The sequence below is a fragment of the Fistularia commersonii genome, chromosome 32 (assembly GCF_037954325.1).
Source record: "Fistularia commersonii isolate RoL2024-O1a breed Wild chromosome 32, RoL_Fcom_v1.0, whole genome shotgun sequence".
NCBI lineage: Eukaryota > Metazoa > Chordata > Actinopteri > Syngnathiformes > Fistulariidae > Fistularia > Fistularia commersonii.
Window position 1 is genome coordinate 5018855 of NC_141315.1, and position 22486 is coordinate 5041340.

Below are 22486 nucleotides of genomic sequence, written 5' to 3' on the forward strand. Positions count from 1 at the left end.
GGAACCATAATCATTTATTTTTCATAAATGTCACTGATATTCAGATTGAGTCCCCCCTGGCAAACAGAATCTAAGATTCTAAGATAGGACCTCGTCTATCCCTGCAGGTTTTTCTTGAAATCATTTTTGCAATCTATTGCCCTGTAATCTTGGATTAGAGGTTGGATGTGTCACTGTTGCTCAAGACAGAATTTCTTCAAGTTTCATTCATTGAAACCGTTTCTCATGTCGCCTTTGGACCTGAGATGTCTTCTCTAACTCATCACAAGGGAGGAAATAACAGACCAATAATGTCTTGGTTGGCCTCATTGAAACAAAATTTCCTGGAGTAAATGAACTCTGCATTCTGTTCATTTATCTTTTTGTTTATTTGGTTATAGCACACACACACACACACATACACACACGCATATAAACACACCCACACAAGTTTCAATGTGCCAAGCCTTTCTCATTAGTGAAATTGTGTTCTTTTTTTTTTTCCCTGTGCCATGTTAATCCTCCTGTTGCCGCATTTCTGCATCAAATCATCTGCTGGGGACATTTGAAACGCCCCTCCACCTCAACCAAACAGTAATCAGCATAAGTGTTGAAGATTGAGAAGAAAGGGCTGCGTCTGGTTATGACCTGCGAATGTAAAACAGTACATAAAATATTTTGCTATTTTTTATAAATATGCAGAATAAATTTAGTCAAATTAGCCACATATGGTATTGGATATGTACCTGGGGGAACCACTTGACTAAACAAGGACCTGGAATAAAACAATTTACACTTTCTTTTTTTATAGAAATATACAGGAATGCGTTTAATCAATTGCTAAATTATCATTTGGTGGTGTACAGATAAGGAGCATTTAGAGTGGGTAGCCATGGAAGGAAATTTAAATGATTAGAAAAATACCAAAAAAAATGAGTCCCAATTCTTTTTTTTAAATAAGCCCAAATTTACCTGATTAAAAAAGTTAAAGATAAGATAAGATAAGATAAGTTAAGATAAGATAAGATAAGATAAGATAAGATAAGATAAGATAAGATAAGATAAGATAAGATAAGATAAGATAAGATAAGAAAAGAACAACTTTATTTATCCCGAAGGAAATTGTTGTGCCAGAGTTTCAAGCAAAAACATAACAATGATAGATAATAGTAGGAAGGAGTGAGAATAAGAAATACAATAAAATATCAATTGTCAAGGTTAAGGCTATCAAGTGGTTTATGGTCTTAAGTACAAAGATTTGAAGATTTCCTGCGGCTGAGGGAAGAAATCACAATAAGCACAATTTTTTTGAAATCTGAAATAAACAAAATGAATAAATACAACTATGAATTCATTTACAAATGTGCATTGAAGAAACTGCTTGCAATAATTTCAACAAACATTTTAAAGTGTAATCTTTGACATGGGTGATGGGATATGTCACATGAGGTCCCACAAGGCCACCTCATCAACTAGATGAAATACTTTTTTGATTTTACATACTAAAAAACATTGAAATTGTGTAAATTGCAAATATAGAATGACTTGTTTGTCATAATCAAATAACTGTTTATGAGATGTAGCAAGCTAGAATTTGTTTTTATACATGGAACCAACCGTTTAAACTGTAGTTTCTATATTATTTCATCACCAGGAGGTACAGAAGGAGTTCCATGACTTGTCCCTGATTTTCTACTTATGAGCTGTTACTGCCCTCTGCTGGAAAAGACGCGGTTCACTAAATACGTTGTTATACTCCTCGGATGCTTGTGGAAACAACAAAATAACATTGAAGTAACAGACTTACAGAAACCGAGCAAATAAACAGGGGAAACATTCCACAAAACACAATCAATATATTATTATTTTTTTATTATCATTATTATTGTTTTTTTAATCCAACTTAATTGTGCATTAAATTGTGTTAATGCTTTGCTCGTGACGTATTTTCATTGCACTTTTTAATTACACGTACAAGGCATGGGATTATTTCTTGGGACAGGAAATGTACCTGCGGGTATTTGCCACGAGATGTCCTCCGAATCCTTTGGATAATATTTTTTTTGCAGAAATTTTCTAAAAAAGAAACTATCATCGACATGAAATCACCCCCGGACTCGAACCTTGCTTTTCAATAGTCTTAATTTCACTTTCATGTTATCAAATTGAATCACATAATTAACATTTGGGTCATAATGATAAAGCAAAGTCAGGATCTGGAGCCGAAACACTCTCATCCGATGGCGGAAAAGATCGGCCATCACCCGGAGGATAATGTCTGGAAAAGTTAACATTCATATTTTTACATGCATTAAACAGTAATGTCGTTGTTCTTTCTGCATGATTTGTTACTTTTAATTTATGATAATTACTTTTAAAGTATGACAATTTATCTGCAGCACACTGAAACTAATTGATTTCAAATGATTAATTGTATTCTGTTTTCAGTTTAGATTTGTTGCTGTCAATTAGGTCTGCCTTTTTTTTCCTCTATAGCTCAAAAAAGCAAAAAATTACAATTCATGGCGTGAATTGATTTTGCTTTAAAATGAGGCATAAATCACAGCTGATCTATTACTGTCTGGTGTCCGCATGAGGGTGAATCTTGTAACCCCCTCCCCCCAACACCGAAGACAAGTGTTCCGTTTGTTTTCTCTCTATTTTGTTTTTCTTCCTTCCTCGCTCTTGTGGAAAGTCGTGATGTACTGCTCACTGGCCAACTGGTTCTTATTGGTTGAAGTGATTGCAGCCACGGTTTGGAAAATTAACATAAAGGAGGCAAGTGGCGAATGGATCCACTCGGGGGCAAACTGGTGATGCGTCATATCACTCGATGAAAATGGGAGAGAGGGAGGGAGGGAGAGAAAAAAAAAGGAAGAAGAATAAAAATAGCGCTCAACCTGACGAGTCAATGCGCGCCGATGGCCACTCGTGGTTCCAGAGCGCAGCGCCAAAGTGCCACAGGTGATGAATCCAGAGACTCCGAGTGTCCGACGTGTCGCAAACAAATAACATAAACCGCTCCAAACAAACGTTGCCATGTGAGAAAGGCCAAAGTCTACGATCTCACCGAGTCAGCTTCTTGGGAATATCATGAGACAGCACCGGACGACGCGAGGACACGAAGAGGACGCCGAGGAGTGCCATCTACACCGATGAAGCAGCCGAGTTCCTCTGCGCCTCTTCCTTTACGCACAAGGCGAGGCGAGGACTGGGGGCAGCGCGTCAAGGTAGAGAAAACACCAATGAGTCATCAGAGGTGCTGAAAGACCGGGGGTGGGTGGCTTGGTGGTGGTGGTGGTGGGTGGTGGGTGGAGGGGGGGGGACCCGCACAACCGCACGATTTTCAATCGAAGATCATTTTAAAAGCACATCATGAACGCCGAAGTTGGACCGTCCGGGCTGGCCAAGTCCGCCGCGGTTAAACTCTCCGAGATGGGCGAGAGAACCAAGCAGTTGGGAAGCGCGATGAAGGATCCCCACCAGCAAAGACGGATCATATTAGTGATCGTTTGCGTGGCTCTCCTGCTGGACAACATGCTCTACATGGTGATCGTGCCAATTATTCCAGACTATCTGGCTGATCTGGAGAGCGAGCAGTCAGAGCACGTCCACGTTGTGATGCATCCCAACACTTCGGCCAACAGCACGAGTCAAGCCAAAATCAACAAGGACAATTTAGACGTGCAGATAGGAGTCCTTTTCGCATCCAAAGCCATCCTGCAGCTGCTAGTGAACCCGCTGTCGGGAACTTTCATAGACCGGGTCGGATACGACATCCCACTTTTAATTGGCTTGACCGTCATGTTCGTGTCCACCTGCATATTCGCCGTCGGGGAGAATTACGCGACGCTCTTCGCGGCTCGGAGTCTCCAAGGTCTGGGCTCCGCTTTCGCGGACACGTCGGGCATCGCGATGATCGCCGACAAATACACCGAGGAGGCGGAGAGGAGCAAGGCGCTCGGCATCGCCCTGGCGTTTATCTCGTTCGGGAGCCTGGTGGCGCCTCCCTTCGGGGGCGTCCTGTACGAGTTCGCCGGCAAGAAAGTGCCGTTCATAGTGCTCGCCTGCATTTGCCTGGCGGACGGTTTCCTGCTGCTCACCGTGATCAAGCCCTTCTCCAACAGGACTAGAGAGAACATGCCGGTGGGCACCCCCATTTACAGACTCATGATCGACCCCTACATCGCGGTGGTCGCCGGGGCGCTGACCGTGTGCAACATCCCGCTGGCCTTCCTGGAACCCACCATTGCCAGCTGGATGGAGACCACCATGCACTCCTCGCAGTGGGAGATGGGACTCACGTGGCTCCCCGCCTTCTTCCCCCACGTCCTCGGTGTGTATATAACCGTCAAACTGGCCGCCCAGAACCCGAATCTGCAGTGGTTCTACGGCGCCCTGGGGATGGTCATCATCGGGGCGAGTTCCTGCACGGTGCCGGCGTGCAAAACTTTCGGGCAGCTCATCGCTCCCCTGTGCGGGATCTGCTTCGGCATCGCCCTGGTGGACACCGCGCTGCTGCCCACGCTCGCGTTTCTGGTCGACGTGCGTCATGTGTCCGTGTACGGCAGCGTGTACGCGATCGCGGATATCTCCTACTCCGTCGCGTACGCCATGGGTCCCATAGTCGCCGGCCAAATCGTGCACAACCTGGGCTTCGTGCAGCTCAACCTGGGGATGGGTCTGGTCAATGTGCTTTACGCGCCGGCTCTGTTGCTGCTGCGCAACGTGTGCCAAATGAAACCGTCCTTCTCGGAGAGGGATAACCTGTTAGACGAGGCTCCGCAGGGGCTGTACGACACCATCAAGATGGAGGAGAGGAGGGGGAAAAAGAAGGGCTACAGTTCGTCGGCGAATTGCCTGCCGGTAGACGAAAACGGCTTCGATCCCTTTAAAGCACAGCGATCCCTGTCAGAGGAGTCGTCCGGTCCGGAGTTCACCTGAGGCGGCCGCGCAGACAAACCGGCTCCTCTGCCGAGCAAGCGCTTTATAGACTAGTTTATGTGAGTACCGACGTGCAATATCGATACCCAACAATCACCAAAATCACGATTGTGTGACCCGTTTATCCAAAGTTCTTTCATTTTCTTCCTTCCTTCCATCCTGTCTTTCTTTCTTTCTATCTTTTCTTCTACTGGTTGATTCCATCGTGTCCAACAAGTGTACGTAGCGTTTGTCACGGACGTGTAACCGGAGTTTCGTGAGAGATCTAATGTTGAACTTTTGTGTATAATTGAGTATTGTAAAAAAAAGAAAAAAAGAAAAAATATAAATAGATTAAATGTAAGTACGATTATATGGGACCAACAATAAACAGCACACACAAACTCCCCCTAACCCACCCAGCACACAAATAGCCTCTATTTTTAGTCTCCGGCCGGAGGACCATTTTTTACTTGCACATCTAAGGCCCGATTTTATTTTTTATTCTTAATTATTTAGTTTTAATTCGAAAAAATACGGACCTGTTTGTTATTGTTACTATTCTTTATCATTTAGATGGGGTTTTGTTGTTGTTGTTATTGTTGTTGAAAATTAAATGTATCATTAGTGTTTTGTTTTTTTTTGTATATATATGTATATATACACAATGTAAATTGTTGAAAGATGCGTGGACCTCTGCAAAGGTTGCGTAAGTGCGTCTGTGTGCGTGTGTGCGTGTGTGTGTTCGCGGGCGCGCGTATGTAAGTAACTTTTATTTTTTTTGTCAAGAAGTCAACCTCCTGAAGATGAACAGACATGTATTCATTTACCAAATTGTCGTTTTAATAAATCTCTGTTCGGATCCGTGCGACTGCGCTGATTCTTCTGTTATTTCAAAAAAAAAGGAGAGAAGGTTGTGGGACTTCGTTAGGAGCAAATTTATGGTCGATCGAACCGCACCAGAACCGCACCTGCGGGAGACAACCAAACAAATAACTTCCTCTCCGTTATGACTCTCCGATCCACGGAAAGATTCGAACTTCAGTTCCGAGCGAATCAGGAAGGAAATCCGAATCCGAATCATTTGATTTGTTCCCGAGGGCGCATGGGTATTATAAACCTCTGCAGATTCAACATATATAAATAAATGATACACCTGTATTTAAAAACAGTACATTTGTGCATGTATACAGTTAATCCTTCGAGACGAATCAACGAGGTGGTGCAAAATGAAATAATAATAATAATACATAAAGTGACGGTCAGGTACATGTAATTGTTGACGCATGACAGGTGCTGTGGGGATTTATGCAATTTACAATAAACGTTTCTGAACATTAAATGAGTAAATATGTGTGAGTTCAGGGAATCCGGCTGCTGTTGCAAAACACTGATCTGCCGTGCCAGGGTCCCATTCTGGAAAAAAAAAATTAAAATAAAAACGTTCAATCTTCATAGTAAACGTCTCCTGCTCACTCTGCTCAACTGCAGGACGAATGAAAGACACTCACTTTATTTCTTTTTTTTTTTCTCTACACATTAATATCATTATTGGGTGTGTGCAGGAGGGTGTGGGTGGCGGCGTTGGCCGTCAGATAATATTATGTTCCACGAATAGATTTCGATGGGAGGAGTTTCTTGCCTCAAGGGGATGGGTGGGTGGGTGGGTGGCGGGGGGGATGGATGCGAACACCTTCAGCATCTTTTTGCAAGACACGCTCCATCGTGGAGTCACAGCCGTATGGCGTGGCGTGCAGACCGGGGAGCGGATCGCCGCCCGGCCGGAGCCCAACTCTGATATGGGATATCTGGACCTGGACGTGGGAGCCAATTTGCTCTGCCACAAACTTATCTGACCTCTTCACAAGGTAACTACTCTGTCTTTTCAAAGAGTTTTTATTTATTTTTTTTATTTCTTTTTCATATAAAATGCAAGGAAAGCAAACACTGACCCTATTTGAAGTCAAAACAAACAAACAAACAAAAGTTTTCATATTCTTATACAGTCAAGGATTTGTTTTGTATGGTGAGATTATTGTTACACAAAATTTAAAGTACAAGTACACTGAAACTACAAATGTATATAGCTGTATTTTTTGGGGGATGAGTAAAAAAAAAAACAACTTTTAATGACAGAAAATGAGTTTCTTTCTCTAGTGAGTGATGAGATGCGACTGATGCTCAAGGACACCCGACAATGTGAATTGCAAAAAATGGTTCTGTCATTTCTTAGTGTCAAAGAAATTGTCAGTTAGAGAACTTTCTTTTGAATTATCCGGGCATCTTTTGTGTTGGATTCAAGCTCCTCTTGGAAGTTTCAACGTTTCCTTTGACCGGTCCGGAGTGCAAACATGCCTATTCTGGATGAGGAGACCGCCAGGGACCAAGGCCACCAGGTATTGCTTCGTTTATAAGTGTTTTTGTTCACACCGGTGTTAAGGTGTCACTCACCGACGTCTTAAAGTATACTGGATGCCTTTTCACTGGTGTTGAGTTCAGCACCACGGGTCGCTACCACCATTCACTGACCACTAGAGGCACAGATTTGATTCTAGGCCTCTGAAAGCCTGATAGCACTTACACTATAATGCTTAAGCAGGTGATGAATTATTTCATGACTTTTGAAAACATTTATGATATTGATATTCCTCGTAAAACGTCAGCACGGTCAATAACGACATGTCCAAAATAAAATCTCTGGATCGCTTTCAAATTGGTGACGTTTTTTGCAAATGGGAAAAAAAAAATCAGACAGAAAAGATAATCAAGCTGCGTTTTTCCTCCTTCAGACCAGTTTCTGTATATCTGCATATCTGATAAGTGCCACCTCATTCCAGATTTGATCACTTTAATTTTTCAACTGTTCTCAGCTGCTGTTGCCAAAGGTCCCTGTACCGCCACTGAAGCAGACCCTTGAAACATACCTGAAGTGTGTCCAGCATCTGGTGGAGGTGGAGCAGTTTAAGAAAACCAAGGCGATCGTGGAAAGGTTCGGGGCTCCGGGAGGGATCGGGGAGGTTCTGCAAAAGAAGCTTCTGGAGAGGAGGGACAAGACAATAAACTGGGTAAAAATCCCTCCCTGTGTTTACCTGAGCGAGAGAAAAGAAATATAAATCTATACAAAAATTTCTTCCTCCTGTATCGAGGTAAAGTTAGTTCTCTGAATAAAATCATTACCACATCATTATCATATAAAGAAATGTCATTAATCACCCTCAAAATCCTTCAGACATATTCATGTATCAAGTATACATGTATGTTATGTGTGAGATCCATTGATAAGAGAGTTTTGGATCAGATTGAAATGAAACTTGTGTTTGTTTCTTCAATCTCACCTCAGACTCTAGGTGATCAGTCAGAACTCATCCAGCTCAGTGAAATCTATCACACTCCTACTCTCACACTGACTCTCACCCACTCTCCCTTGCACCAGGCAGCACTGTAATAGGATTTTTACTCCAATGCCCACAAGTCTCAAGTCTGATTATAATTACTTGAGTCACTTAATCACTTAATGAGGCGATGTATCTAAAAAAAAAACATCTGTGTGTGTCTTAGGTCTATGACTACTGGCTTGAAGACATGTACCTGAACAACAGGTTGGCCCTCCCGGTCAATTCCAGTCCTGTCATGGTGTTTCCGAAGCAGACATTTCGAGACTATAAAGATGCTCTCAGGTACGTGCTGGAAGTTTATTTCCAAATTTTACACCGACCCTATAAGGAATGTGCATACACCAATTGTTCTTTATTTCTTTTCCAACAACATATCCTGTTAAATTGATAAAAGAAAAATAGGGTTTTCCTTTTCCCAACAGAATCTACCTATGGTTTTTGTTACAGGTAAAAACTAGCTTTACACCCCACCCCTATTTACTTAAAATTGTTTCGAACACATTCAAAGTTGATCAGAGAAATGTGGCAAATAAAGAACCCAATACTCAACAATTAAAACCAAATTGGACAGCATCATATAACATGATATCTTACCATGGGTAAAAATATTTTGATTAAAGCTCCCCCCTCCAGTCAAATTTGTTTTACTTCTCACTTGTTGTTTTTTTGACCTCCATTATGCAGAAGGATGTATTGTAGGATTTTACACATAATGTCTGTTTTCAACTTCTACATATACATATACATATACATATACATATACATATACATATACATATAGGTATGTGTGTGGGTGCTTATGTGCATATATAATTGCATATCTATCTATCTATCTATCTATCTATCTATCTATCTATCTATCTATCTATCTATCTATCTATCTATCTATCTATCTATCTATCTATCTATCTATCTATCTATCTATCTATCTATCTACCGTGTACTTGCACATTATCAATAGCTGTCCAGAATTTTTGTCATGTCACATTATCATCTCATCGACTGTGTCACATGATGGTGAAAATAGTTGTGTATACCCACTATATACTTTCTCCCAATGAAATATGTATCAGACAAATAATAAAGTTGTTCATATGTATTGTTCATATGTATTTTCAAACCTTAATGTTTGTGTGGCACGATGTGGCAAATGAGTTAGGGTCAGTTAAGGGAAAGTATCTCAGACCTGTAAGGTGAACGATAGTTTTGACAAAGTTGTACTAGAGACCTCCGTCATTCAGTTTGACGACCTGAAAAGAGCTCAGTGATAATCTACAGAATAAGAAGAATCTATACCTGGAAAGTATACATATCTACAGTCAAATATTTGCCTGTTAATAAGGTATCTGCAAACTTTACACCAGTCTGTAACTCATCAGGAGCTTGCATTTCACTAACTAAATATTTCCAGAGCAACCTGAGCAGCTGGTAATCTACTGACACTGCCACTTATTAGATTGGAAGTGACAGGGCCAAGCTCTCCACAGAGACCGCTAGTCAGGCCTCATTTAGGGGTAGGGTGCACAGCGGCCGCCTCCTTTGTATTGATCCAGCTTTGAACGTAATAACACCAAGACAAATTACATACAACATAAGACCTGACAAGGCACTGTGTTTCCCTATTTGCCCACACCACCCACTCAAGCATCTTGGTCGGGGCTCTCTCTCTCGCACAAACTCAGATAAACGCACACAGCTTTCCTCGTGTAGCCTCGTAATTTCCCATAATGTGATTACTGTTAGTCCTTCGAGGTAGAAGTACGTATAATTATAATCATTTACCGGTACATTCTGTCTGATCGGTGTTCTACAGCAAACCACGTGTCCACTGACTCCCTCCTTTTCATTCTTTTAAGATATTCAGCTCGTCTCATCGGAGGAGTGTTGGAGTATAAGGCACTCATTGATGCGTAAGTCCCTCCTGAAATGGATAAACTGTCACCTGCACTCTCAGCTGCCTGTGTACACCATGTAGAGTTTACCGGCAGCCCCTGGGTAAAGCCAGTCAAAAGATGAAACAACAGGATAAGTTACAACGGAGCTGAGTGTGGTATATAGTATCAGACATCTCCAGATACCACACTGTTAATTTAATGAGTCACCAGAAAAGCATGTTTTCACTAATAGAAAGAAATCAGTGGTACTGAAATTAGAATGATTAATTTCATCTGCAAATGGTATTGAAGAAGAACCGTTGGAGGCCCTAAAAGATTTGCATACACATCTATATAATTTTCCATGAGGATGGACAAGTCTTTTGGTTTGGGCCTTTGTTAATGTACAGCTGCTTGGATTATGAGTTGATGAGCATAATTTGACTATAGAAAATACTAAATAAGACCAGCACATAGTAAAATGTGTTACAATAAATGAAGTAAGGCTGCACAGTGGCGCAGTGTATATCTCTACACATGGCAGTGGGATCAACTCGCCACCGGTCCGGGGTGAACCCCGGCTCTTGGGATAGGCACTGACACACAGTAAACACATGAATGCATAGTAAATGCAATTATTTTCAGAAATGATCAAGGACATAGAACATTTTGTTCAGAACATAGATTTGGTGGGAGAGGTAATTAAGGTAAGTTTCCTATTCATGCTCAAACAATAACAAACTTCTTTTGTGGTGCTATTGATTTTACCTTTTAAGTCAGTGTTATGATTTAAGTTGTTTTGAATCGAAGTATGACTACGACTGAGCATGACTGTCATTTGTGAAATAGTAAGATAGTAGGTTGTGGAGCATGGAGGAGTGGCCTCGGGCGTGGCTGTGCACTACTTTTCATTCCCTGTCTTGAATGATTTGTGTATGTGTAAGTTACTCTATGGACACCGCTACCCCCCAATCCCCAACACACATTAACAATTAAAAATTGGTCCAAAAAGTCGCTAACCCTCAAAGGTAAACTCGATCTGTTTCATAATCTCTCTCAGGCGAGCGCTCCCTGTGGAGTTTGCTCGAGGACAGCTGGCCAGGACGCCTCTCTGTATGGAGCAGCACTACCGCCTGTTTACTTCCTACCGCTACCCGGGACTGAAGAGCGACACACTGAAGGTCCACATCAGTGGAGCCTCAACTTCCGAGCACATCATTGTGGCACGCAAGAATCAGGTCAGGAAACTGACCTCTGAGGTAACATCTCATGCTGCTGTCCAGGTCGTATGAGACTATATGTATGAGTAAATAGAAATCTATCATAATTATCTCTTTTTCTTAACAAAATTGGTTTCGAATTCCTTTTCTTTTTACTTAAACTGGAATATCCTTTGTGCAAATGTATTAAAAATATTTCCTGACCATCTTTACCATCTACAAAAAGTTTTTTTTCATTAATTCTGTCATTTATTTATTGTCTGAGTGCTTGTTGCCATTGGTGACTGTGCTGCATTACAGTTAAGTTTACTTTCCCCAAACACTATGATAAGATGAAAATTAATCAGTTTACAAGCATAACTAAAAGTGAGGAAAGGGTCAATAGTGAGGAAAATTAAACAAGATAAAAAAATTACCCCATTTAGACCCAATTACATGATTCCACTTACTGTCTAATTTGAAATAGGATACTTTTTAATATACTGAATTATTATTATTATTATTATTATTATTATTATTATTATTATTATCATTATTATTATTATCAGTTGTAGTAGTAGTAGTAGTAATTGGATAGTACTGATACTGGTACTGATAGGAATAATAGTTGTAATGGCTCCATCTGACTCTGGACATATGAATGATTTAGCAGCACGATTGATATTTATAGATTATAATTTGGTGCCGTGATGTTTTTAAAGGCCCCGTCGGAATGACGACGGTGGATTGTGTACTTTGTTTTAACAATAACAACTAAATGTACAATTTGGTTGAATTATTGTGTTCAGAGCTTCGGGGCAGCTACAGATTCAATCCCTTTACTTTCCCAGAAAAGAATGTCCTTTGCACAAGGCACATTAATAAAGTTGTTGATTAAAGCTGTAGCTCTGAGCATAAATCAAATAACTGAGGAATATCTACATGAGTTACAACCACCAATTTTCCCTCTCTTAATCAGTTGTAACTATGATAATATAGATTAGATTATCAATACATGGCCATGTCCCTGCTATCTGATGTAACATAAAAAGCAAATATGTGCCTGCCGGAGTTTCTGAATAGTTGCAAAGTTGAGTCTGAACTATTTCCATGGAGCCTCAAAATTCAGTGAAACATATGAAATCATTTGAAATAAGATGGCTCACGTCTTGTGCCTTCAAATAAACATGGAAGAGAGTCTGACCTGCTTACCTGGGAATTGCTCTGCAGACTATCAATCTATGCCGTATAAGGGCCCGTCCCTATGGAGATAGTGGCCGTTAACCAAATTACGGTTGATTAAATCAGCCACTTTGTCTGAGAGCATCCTTGAGTCGAATGCTTAAGTGATTACAGCAGAGACGCCATATTTCACATGGTAGCCAACCATTTTAGTCCCTGGCATTCCCTGAAATACCCTTGTTATCTTCATAAAGACAGAGGAAGACAAAGACAAGTCTTAACATGGGTAATTCAAACTGAACCCGCCTGTTTAATCATCCGGTATTTGATGGAGCAGTAGATTCATTGTTCTCTCATTTACTCTCCACTTTAGTTTTTCGTGTTGGATGTGGTTGAGAACAGCGAGCAGTTCAGTGAGTCAGAAATCTTTTTGCAACTGGAGAAAATCATGTTGATGGCAGATAATGCCGAGGAGAGAGCCCCACCTTTTGGTATCTTGACATCTTACGGAAGAACAGAATGGGCACAAGCAAGAGACACTCTGACGAAAGGTCCCGAGGCTTAAACACATTTTCGCTTGCAGAACTTTCACCTGCTTTAAAGCATCTTTCAAGAAATAAATCAACTCGTGTCATTATCCAGATCAAACCAACAGGGAGTCTTTGGCCCTGATTGAGAGCTGCCTCTGTTTGTTGTGTCTGGATGAGCCCACTGGTATGCAGCCCACTGACACCAACAGGGCCCTGCTGATGCTTCACGGTGGGGGTCTTGAAAAGAACGGGGCAAATCGCTGGTATGACAAGTCGCTGCAGGTAGGGACCTCAGAAATTGGAGTCTCGGTTCTCCGGGCACTTCAAGTTCTTCATTTAGTAAACCCAGCATTTCTCAGTTTGTCGTAGGAATGGATGGAATATGTGGAGTTGTATGCGAACATTCCCCATTCGAGGGCATAGTTCTGGTGCAGTGTTCCGAATACCTGGTGAAATATATGTAAGTTCGCCCGATGGGACTGGATACGACCGAACGTCTGACATGATTTTCTTTATGAACACAGACCTGAAGCAGATTTAAGCCTTCTTCCTCTGAACAGAGCTGGAACCCCATCAAAGACTGGGAAGGTGACGTGCAGCAAAGAGCTTCCCCCTCCAAGAAGACTGCGCTGGAAATGTAACCCCCACATCCAAGGACTCTTTGCCGCGCCTGCGCAGCAACTCCACAGGCAACACCTACACAAACAATGACACGTCTAAGCAAATCTACAAACAATACACTCTGGATACATCCTATCTCATTTATATTGTGCTTTCTCTACCAGGCTGGTGGATAATCTCGACATGGATGTTTTCAAGTTTAAGCATTACGGGAAAGAATTTATCAAAAGGCAGAAGATGAGTCCAGATGCGTTGATACAAGTTGCCCTTCAACTTGCATTTTTCAAGTAAAGTGCATTCATGATCAATTGCTTTCGCCTTTATTTAACTCTCTGAAACCCATTCCCACTGTAAGGTTTCGGTCGCCTTTGTGAGGAACAAAAATGGCACCATTAATTACAAAAGCTGTAAAACCAAAATCATCATTGGATTTCCTGTCGTCTGACAAGTCTACAAGAAATTGTGGGTGTTGCATGCTGCCACCAGGGAAAATAACTCAAGCACAAATCATGAAATCTAATCAAACTATGCATTTTATTCAAACTTGACCAATAGTAGAGATTCGCATGAATCAGATTCAATTAAATGACATCTAATTTCATCAGAGCAAATTATCCTAACTGATTCCGCTGAACTGTGATGGTGTAAAAATGATTATGTCCAAAACATCGTCTTTTGGGATTAGAATGATATCAAACATAATTGTAAAATGGATAATTTTACTCATTATACATTTGCAATCTGGGGTATGTGGATTGCATCTAATAAATAATAATAATAATAATAATAAACATATCTAATAAAATAGCTATCTCAGACCATTTACAATGAATATGTGAACATGTTTTAGCCATCTTCATGTTAAAAATTACTTGGACTTTTACTTTATTTTGATCTTGATGGGACATCGAATGGCGTTGCTGTGTTCATGTGGGCATCGCTGTGTTTTTGTGTCATTTGGGGAACAAAGTATGAATTGCAGGGGCTCACCTGAGTTAAGCTCTAAACAGGAAACTGTGCAGCTAATATAGTAAATACAGCATTAAACCAATAATATTTACACCGTTAGACCTGAGGCTTGGTAGCTTGGTGCCAGATCCTTTTGTCAGGTTTTGACTTCTGCCTGATCTAATAGGCTTTGTCTTATCTTTTCTTGAAGACATTAACCCTCTCATCTGAGAGGCTTCTTCAGTTCTTCTTTTCCTCGGGGAGGTTCGTGTTTTACATGATCTTTTAAAGCCCCGATCAACACTGTTACTGCAAAACAACTGACACATTAACATTCAGATCAATCTCAATTTGGAGCAACACTCAACATCAATCCCAGCAGTTTTATGCTGGAACCTGGATTGCTTGGAAGCTTCATAGACACAGATGATTGAGACCAAAAATAATAAATAATAATAGAGACCAAAAATTCAATAAGCTACAGGCCCCAGGTTTGATTCAGATTTCAAACATATAATTAGTTTAGAATCTGTAAATTTGTATTTTCCCCGATAATGGCAGTAATTATTGATACCCGGTAAAATATATTGTTTCCACATTTCCATGTACTTTTAAAAATTACTAGTTAAAGAAATTGCACTATATTTATATAGGGCAATATATTTATAAAATATATTGCATGTATATAAAACATAAAAAATAATAAAAGACCAAAAACAAAGGTTTGGGACATCGTCATCCTGACATACTGCACACAACATATGCTCTTCCTGTATCCGGCATTGATTGTGCGACAGGACTTTCAATGAAAAATGAAGTCAATATGTGACAGGAGCAAAAACAGCTTGCAATAAGAGGATTAAGCACATTTGGTCACTGCAGCGGTCTTGCGGATTTCTTGATGTTGCAATGATTCCATTTGTCATGTGCTCAGGTGCAACAGAAGGCTCGTCTTCACTTACGAGAGCGCGTCCATCCGGCGTTTCCAAGACGGCCGGGTAGATAACATTCGCTCGGCCACTGCCGAGGCCCTGGCCTTTGTGAAGGCCATGACGGATGAGAGGACAGTTTTCACCGTGAGTCATTAGTCATACTGACTAACTCCCACAACCCTGTTTGTCACGCCTCCGTAAATTGAAAGTATTCTCGAAGTATTCCAGAAAACACCACACAGATGGGGATTTAACAGATCTATAAAATGTTTGATTTACATGCTATTTTTCCACTTTTCTCACAGGATTCAGAGAAAATGAAACGACTTGGGGACGCAGTAAATGCCCAGACAAATTTTACCATTGCAGTAAGTATAGTCATATTTTCAGTGAATTGCACAGGAAAACATTTAAACGTGTAAATTGAATACAATTTCAGTCCGATTTTAAATTAATACTCCATTTTGGCTGTATCAAGCTTAAAATTAGTTTCAGCAGATCAAAAGACCTGAAACTATGTAGTAGGACTAAAAAATATATATTGAATATATATATATGTGTGTTAAAGAATCTATAAGTCAATTTGGAGTAGCATCTTTTTCACGAACATGCACTTTATTTGTTAAAAATAAATAAAAAATCGACTACGTTGTGATGGCAAAGAAATGTGTAAAACATTATATTTAGTGGTTGTATCTGTCTCTCAGGCTATAACAGGAATGGCAATAGACAATCACCTTCTGGGTCTTTTAAGGACGTCCAAGGAGCTCAAACTGGAGAAGCCAGATATCTTCTGTGATGAAACATATCTGGCCAGTAACCAGTTCATCCTTTCTACCAGTCAGGTAACATGGGATTCAATTGCAAGTAAAAAAAATAAATAAAAATCCACTGTTGAGGATGTGAATGCTGCACAGTCAGGAAGGGCACTGGCTTTCAGTGTTGCTGCTCTGGAGGCAATAATTTGTGAACACTTCCAGAAACAGCCACCCATTAACTCATTAATTACATTTATTGGGAAAATGCAAGGGTTAGTCATATAGTCATATACACAGTCATATAGAGGCACCATAAAGGAGGCCAGTGTCGACTGCATTACAATTTACCAATTTATTTATTTTTTTTATTTAAAGTAATGAAATGTTCAATGTACATGCAACATTTGTATTGCACATATGCTGGTTCATGTATCAGTATTGTATTTGAGTCCAGACAGATAAGGGAGCAATTTTCCATTGAGTCTGGTAAAAATTGTAATTTGAGTTTTCTTTTTTTTTTTCAATAAATAAAACTTGCCAGCAACTGTGTCTCACAGCAAAAAAAAAGGTCCCTGGTTTGATTTTAACGGGAGGTATTTCTGTGCTGAGTTATTCTATGCTCTCCCAAAGTCGAAACACATGCCAAGACCTGAGAGTGAGAGAGGGTTGGTTGTAAGTCTCCATATAACATATAAATGAGGCAGTGAATGGTTGTATATCTCTATATGTGGTTCTATTATTGACTGGTGACTAGTCCAGTCACCCAGTTACGGCAGGAATAGGCTCCAGCCCCACCGTTACCCTGAATATATGACAAGCGGTATAGAAAATGAATGAATGGATAAATGATTACACCTTGCTCTATGCAAGTCCTAAAAGGCATGATTCTTTCATCTTTTTCATGCAGTATGAATCTGAGCCACTAATGCAGAAATACCCACCTGTTAAGTGGACTTGTGGATTAAATGCGTACAACTACGAGCCTCAAAGAAATTCTGCTTCCCCATTCCTGACTTCTGTGGCACTTTGATGTGACAAACCATTTAAATAATATAACATGCGTCATGTCCTCCTTTCCTCAGGTGCCTACGACGGTGGAGATGTTCTGTTGCTATGGCCCGGTGGTGCCAAATGGTTATGGCACCTGTTACAATCCACAGCCAGACCACATCATCTTCTGTGTGTCTAGTTTTTGGGAGAGTACCCAGACAAGCTCTGCTGTTTTCGTCAAAGCACTGAATGAGGGCCTGTTGGAAATCAGGGACCTGTGCAACGCGAGCGGGGCTGCAGCGCCCAAACTGGCGGAAAGTAGCCAGGGAGCTAGCCAGCCACAAAAATCAGGGAAATAAGCCATACAGCGCCTCACAAAACTTAGATAAGCTTTAGTATTTGATCCACTCATCCATGGGTGTTTGGTGTTGGTGCAATAGTGTTCGTAGCCTTAAAATCCATGCGTTACCATTGTATTTGAAAATGTAAAATCTGTCGAGACATCAGAATGATTTCTTGTCTTGAACTGGTAGACTGAGATCATCTTGTCTGCTGCCTTTAGGAAACTGAAGCCATTTCTACTGTAAAGCCTCGACATGAGGCATGACTCCTCTGTCTGAGTGATTGAAGTAAGTGATGATCCCCTTCTATGTCTCATACAAAATGTAAAATATAGAGTAGGATTACATAAATGACTGTCTGCTAAAGTGACGTATAACAATCATCCTATAAATGTGATCTTGTCAATGTGTTCCCCTTTAGATGTTCTAGTCTATGAATGTGAGATAATATAGCAGGTCTATTTTGATGTGATAAGATTACTTGTTATTACTTTTCTACTTCCTGTGTATTTTTGTTAAGGTTTGATGCCACTGACACAAGGTTTTGTGCAAACAAAGCCTGTCTGATGAAGCATTTTATCATATGTATGTAATTAAAAAAGCTAATAATAATAATAAATGTCAAAGACATGTTATAGACTCATCGCAATAAGGGTACATTGCATAAGATGAGTAGATAAAGTATTAACATAATCTCAGTCTTGAGAGTTAATTGATGTGCCTGATAAGTATTTTCTGTGTGGTTAACAGTAAGTTGACAGTTTAAAGCTGCTATTTATATTACCATGAGTATGGTTATGAAATGTCAGAAGTTAAAATCAGAAGTTGCTGATCAATATTATTTATTTTAAATTGAGTAACGCTAGTATATCATACTGAAGTATAACTGGAGACTCGTCTCCATAAGAAGATTGACCAGTGTCAACCTCCAACATAAATAACTCATACATTGTTCATATTTACAAGCAATTTCCCTTACACAAACATTTCTCTAAATTACTAATTCATGACTTTCACAATGTACATAGTAACAGAAATATGTAGCCAGCACTTGAATTATCACAAAACAACCTCTAAGACTCAATGAGTTCTATGATTTTGCAAAAGATAATTAGATAATGTACTCTTGTTGTGATGTGTTTTCTATAAATGACAAATGCACACCACTATTGTGTGGTTTCAGTGGCACGTTGAAACTTATACACTTTTGTGTGTCTTCTACTGATTATAGCAATAGTGTCAAATGTATGTATCTTAAAGCTAGATATTATCCAGTGGTTATTGAGGCAAACCACTGTGTCATGTGTACAGTATATAAAGCAATTCTATTTGCACTTTGAAATTGAACAAGAATAGAAATGTGTTATTATGTTGTCGGTACATAGTGCAATAACAAAATTGCCGGTGCAGTAAGGCTATATGTGCAATTTACTACATCAAATCATTATAATCTATAGTTACAGCTAATGTGATGTGATGTATTATATTCAGAAAATCATAGTTATATTAAAATGAATTGTAACAAAGTGCACGTGCATGGTATTTTAGTCAAACTGAAGTGGGATTCCTCTGTTCTGTATCATGTTGGCTATCTTTCAACCTGTGGTAGTTAATGTCTTCAAAGAAATTGTAGAAAACAACAGCAAAAACGTGAAAAAATTCAATGTCCTGTATCCAGTTGACATATATTTCTGATATCCGTGCAATATCAGCCAAAGTGAATGTGCATCTTGTGGTCTATGTCAAAAAATTTCACATGCACGTTTATTCTTGCGTAATTGTATTTTTGTATGTTCAAAGCTTGTAAGATAGAATTGGATATTGTCCAAATGCATATAAATATCAAAGCTGCCTTAAAGTGATACAAATTATTTTTCACTATTCACCTCAAATGTTCTTTTCCGTTAGTGTTAAATGTCGTTTTGTTGTTTGAGTGAATTCATTGTGTTTCTGTTTCTACCTACTGTGATCTTGAACAGTATTTGAGTGTAAACACGCAAAACGATGTGTTGCATGTGACGCATTATTGAGTGGGATTCATTGTTTGGCAGGTCAGGTTATTGTTTTAATTGTACCTTCATCATGTTGATATTTGTCACTGGTGATTTGTACTTGAAAAGCAAACTTGTGTCACATTGAATCATTCATGAATGTCATTGTAAACACAAATGTGAAATCATATTTTTTTAGTATTTTGTCAGTAAGCACTAATGACTGGTAGATTAAAAGTATAATATCTTCAACAATTATATGCTCAAGTAGGGAAATAAAACCAACTTCAAATTATTGGATAATGTCAGAGTTTTTTGTTATTTTTTTTCTAAAAGTATTTCCAGCTCGCTGTGGCAATTACTATTTGAGGAGAAATATCTACATGCTACACATGATGAAACAATTTTATGGCTTTTGTTTTTGGGATTGAAGTGCCAGTGTCACGTATAGACCTATTTTATCTTTTACCTTTAAGATTGGTAAAGGTAAAAGAGGGGGTCGGGCCCCAATGCTCCTTTTTACTAACAATAAAACAAAAATCCATCAAGGCAAGAAACACATATTTTTACAGAAATCAATGTAAAATGCTTGCTAATAGACATATATTTGATCCATCTATCAAAGTTAGCCTCATCTAGCCTTATCTTATTCTATCCAGTAGTAGTAGTTGTATAGGTCCATCAAGAAAAAGTCAAGTTTATAATCAAATCAATAATACCCTCTGTCAGTAATAAGAGATTGGTGACAATGACCAAAATCAACATAGATGTACAGTGATCCCTCGCTATAACGCGGTTTACTTTTCACAGTTTCGCTGCTTCACAGATTTGCATCGTGCATTGTGTTCTGCATTCTGATTGGCTAAAGAGTCACTCCGCTTCTTCTCCACCTGTGCGTTAATAACGTTGCAGTTTAATATGTGCACGTACGTAAAACAGCTTGCCAAATTTACATTATGTACGTGCAAATTCTCTTGCAATTTCGGGTTTCTCTAAAACCCATAATGTTGACAAAACGCTCTGGACCGACAAAAGCCCCTGTGGCAGGGCCCAAAAGGCAGCGGAAGATGCTATCTATCCTAGATAAATTTAAACTTCTGGACATGCTAAGGGAAGGTAAAAGCTGTGCGGCTGTAGGTCGGCATTATGGAATTAATGAATCTTCCGTTCGTTCCATAAAGAAGGGAGAAAAAAAAACATAAGGATGACAGCAGCAATGTATAATAGAGTATTTAATTGTATAATAATGATTGTATAATAATTGTAAAAAAAAAACAAGGGTATACTGTAGTTCTCCCATGCCCCCTGGCGTGGCATACTTTTCATCACTAAATTGTGCAATATTTAAATGTGAAGCAATGTTTCAGCCAACTTAGTCAAAGGAAGCTTAGATTTATCTGTGGTTCTGCCCATTACAGTTGTGAAAAAGAGACTTCTTACAACGGGCAAAAGATGTTGCTAATTTCCATCTCAAAGTCCATTACCATCGCAGTAGATGAGACAACAATTATTTAATGAAATACCTGAAAACATTTTGCCGCTGTATCTCACCCAATCGCGACTGGCTGGAATTTATCCGAGCTGTAATTGGGCGAAAGGCGGCGCTCACCCAGGCCAGCCAATCAGAAAGCCACGTATAGAGATATACAACCACTCAGTCTTTCATTCAGACATCATATAAAGGCATACAGTAGCACCATTCAGTGTCATTCACATGCCTGGGCGATTCATGATCTCCACTGAACCCGGTGTGAGGGGGAACTGCTAAACCCTGCACTACTATAACACCCTATATAGTGACATTGGGGCAATGGTGACATTGAAAGTTTAATACCCAGAACCATCTTGGCTCTTCAGAACTGGGTGGAGAGGGCTTCAGTATGCACTCATTAAGTGTTTGGATGTGTCAATTGTCGATCTATCACAGGCCAACTTTATCAGTTGATCAGAACCGGAACCAGCTCACAGAGAACTGCACTTCAATAGGGAGATCTTTCAGTGTCGGAAAAGAATTAGTCTCCTGTTCTGACCGAGCTTTTATCAGGAGAAATATCTCTTATTTCAGCTTTTCAGGTCATACCATAATAACATGAACGAGAAAAATATGAACAGTTGAAAAGAGAGCTGGTAATCGATCTCATGTCTAGTCGTAGCTTGCTAAGCGACGGTATGAATTTGCAAGATTGTTTGTTTTTCCGAACCTAAACGGTTCAAAACAGATGGCCTTGTTTCACTTGGCAACGATACAGTCTTCAGGGACGAACCCGCATTAAATTCTCAGTTGGATTGACAACTGAACTAGGTCAGCATAGCGCCCAAAAACATTGGGACATTTAGTCAAGCTCCCATTACTATGACCAACTGCCTTTAGAAAGAGTCAAATATTGTATCATTCATGTAAAGCGTGCTTGTTACTAAGAAGTTACTGTCTTGTTCCATGATATAGCATCTCTGCATCTCATGATATGCCATCTTACGTCTTTATAGCTTTTCTTTGCCGACCTGAAAAAAAAGCTTTAGCATCTTCATTAGTGTAGACATGATTTGTATAGCAATGGACAATTAGTCAGAACACTGCCACCATTCACCAAACTGATTTGCATGCTAATATTGAATACAATGCCAACATGAAAACATTCAGCTCAGCGTTTAAGATGGATGCTAGATCCATTCCATTAAACAAAGAAAAAATATTTGTCCTGTTATACATTTAACATGCATGAATTAATCTATGTCCTGTTGCATATTTAGTTCCTGATAGTGACAACAGCAGTCCTTTGACTGCCGGCGCCTTACATCATATTTCATCACTGATATCATCCT

The 22486-nt window shown here is 39.8% G+C and overlaps 2 protein-coding genes across 2 annotated transcripts; both read left to right on the forward strand.

Moving 5' to 3' along the window:
- Positions 1-3294: 3294 nt before the first annotated feature.
- Positions 3295-5759, forward strand: slc18a3b (solute carrier family 18 member 3b). Its single transcript, XM_086139651.1, has one exon. It carries the CDS (start codon positions 3355-3357, stop codon positions 4921-4923), a length of 1569 nt encoding a protein of 522 aa, XP_085995777.1. The 5' UTR covers positions 3295-3354; the 3' UTR covers positions 4924-5759.
- A 678-nt stretch (positions 5760-6437) lies between these two features.
- On the forward strand, positions 6438-19943 carry chatb (choline O-acetyltransferase b). Its single transcript, XM_086140065.1, has 15 exons — positions 6438-6770; positions 7205-7298; positions 7773-7967; positions 8461-8579; positions 10154-10207; positions 11232-11409; positions 12926-13103; positions 13195-13364; positions 13442-13542; positions 13643-13771; positions 13868-13990; positions 15586-15727; positions 15889-15951; positions 16291-16428; positions 17424-19943. Exons 2-15 carry the CDS (start codon positions 7254-7256, stop codon positions 17688-17690), a joined length of 1902 nt encoding a protein of 633 aa, XP_085996191.1. The 5' UTR covers positions 6438-6770; positions 7205-7253; the 3' UTR covers positions 17691-19943.
- The last annotated feature ends 2543 nt before the right edge of the window (positions 19944-22486 follow it).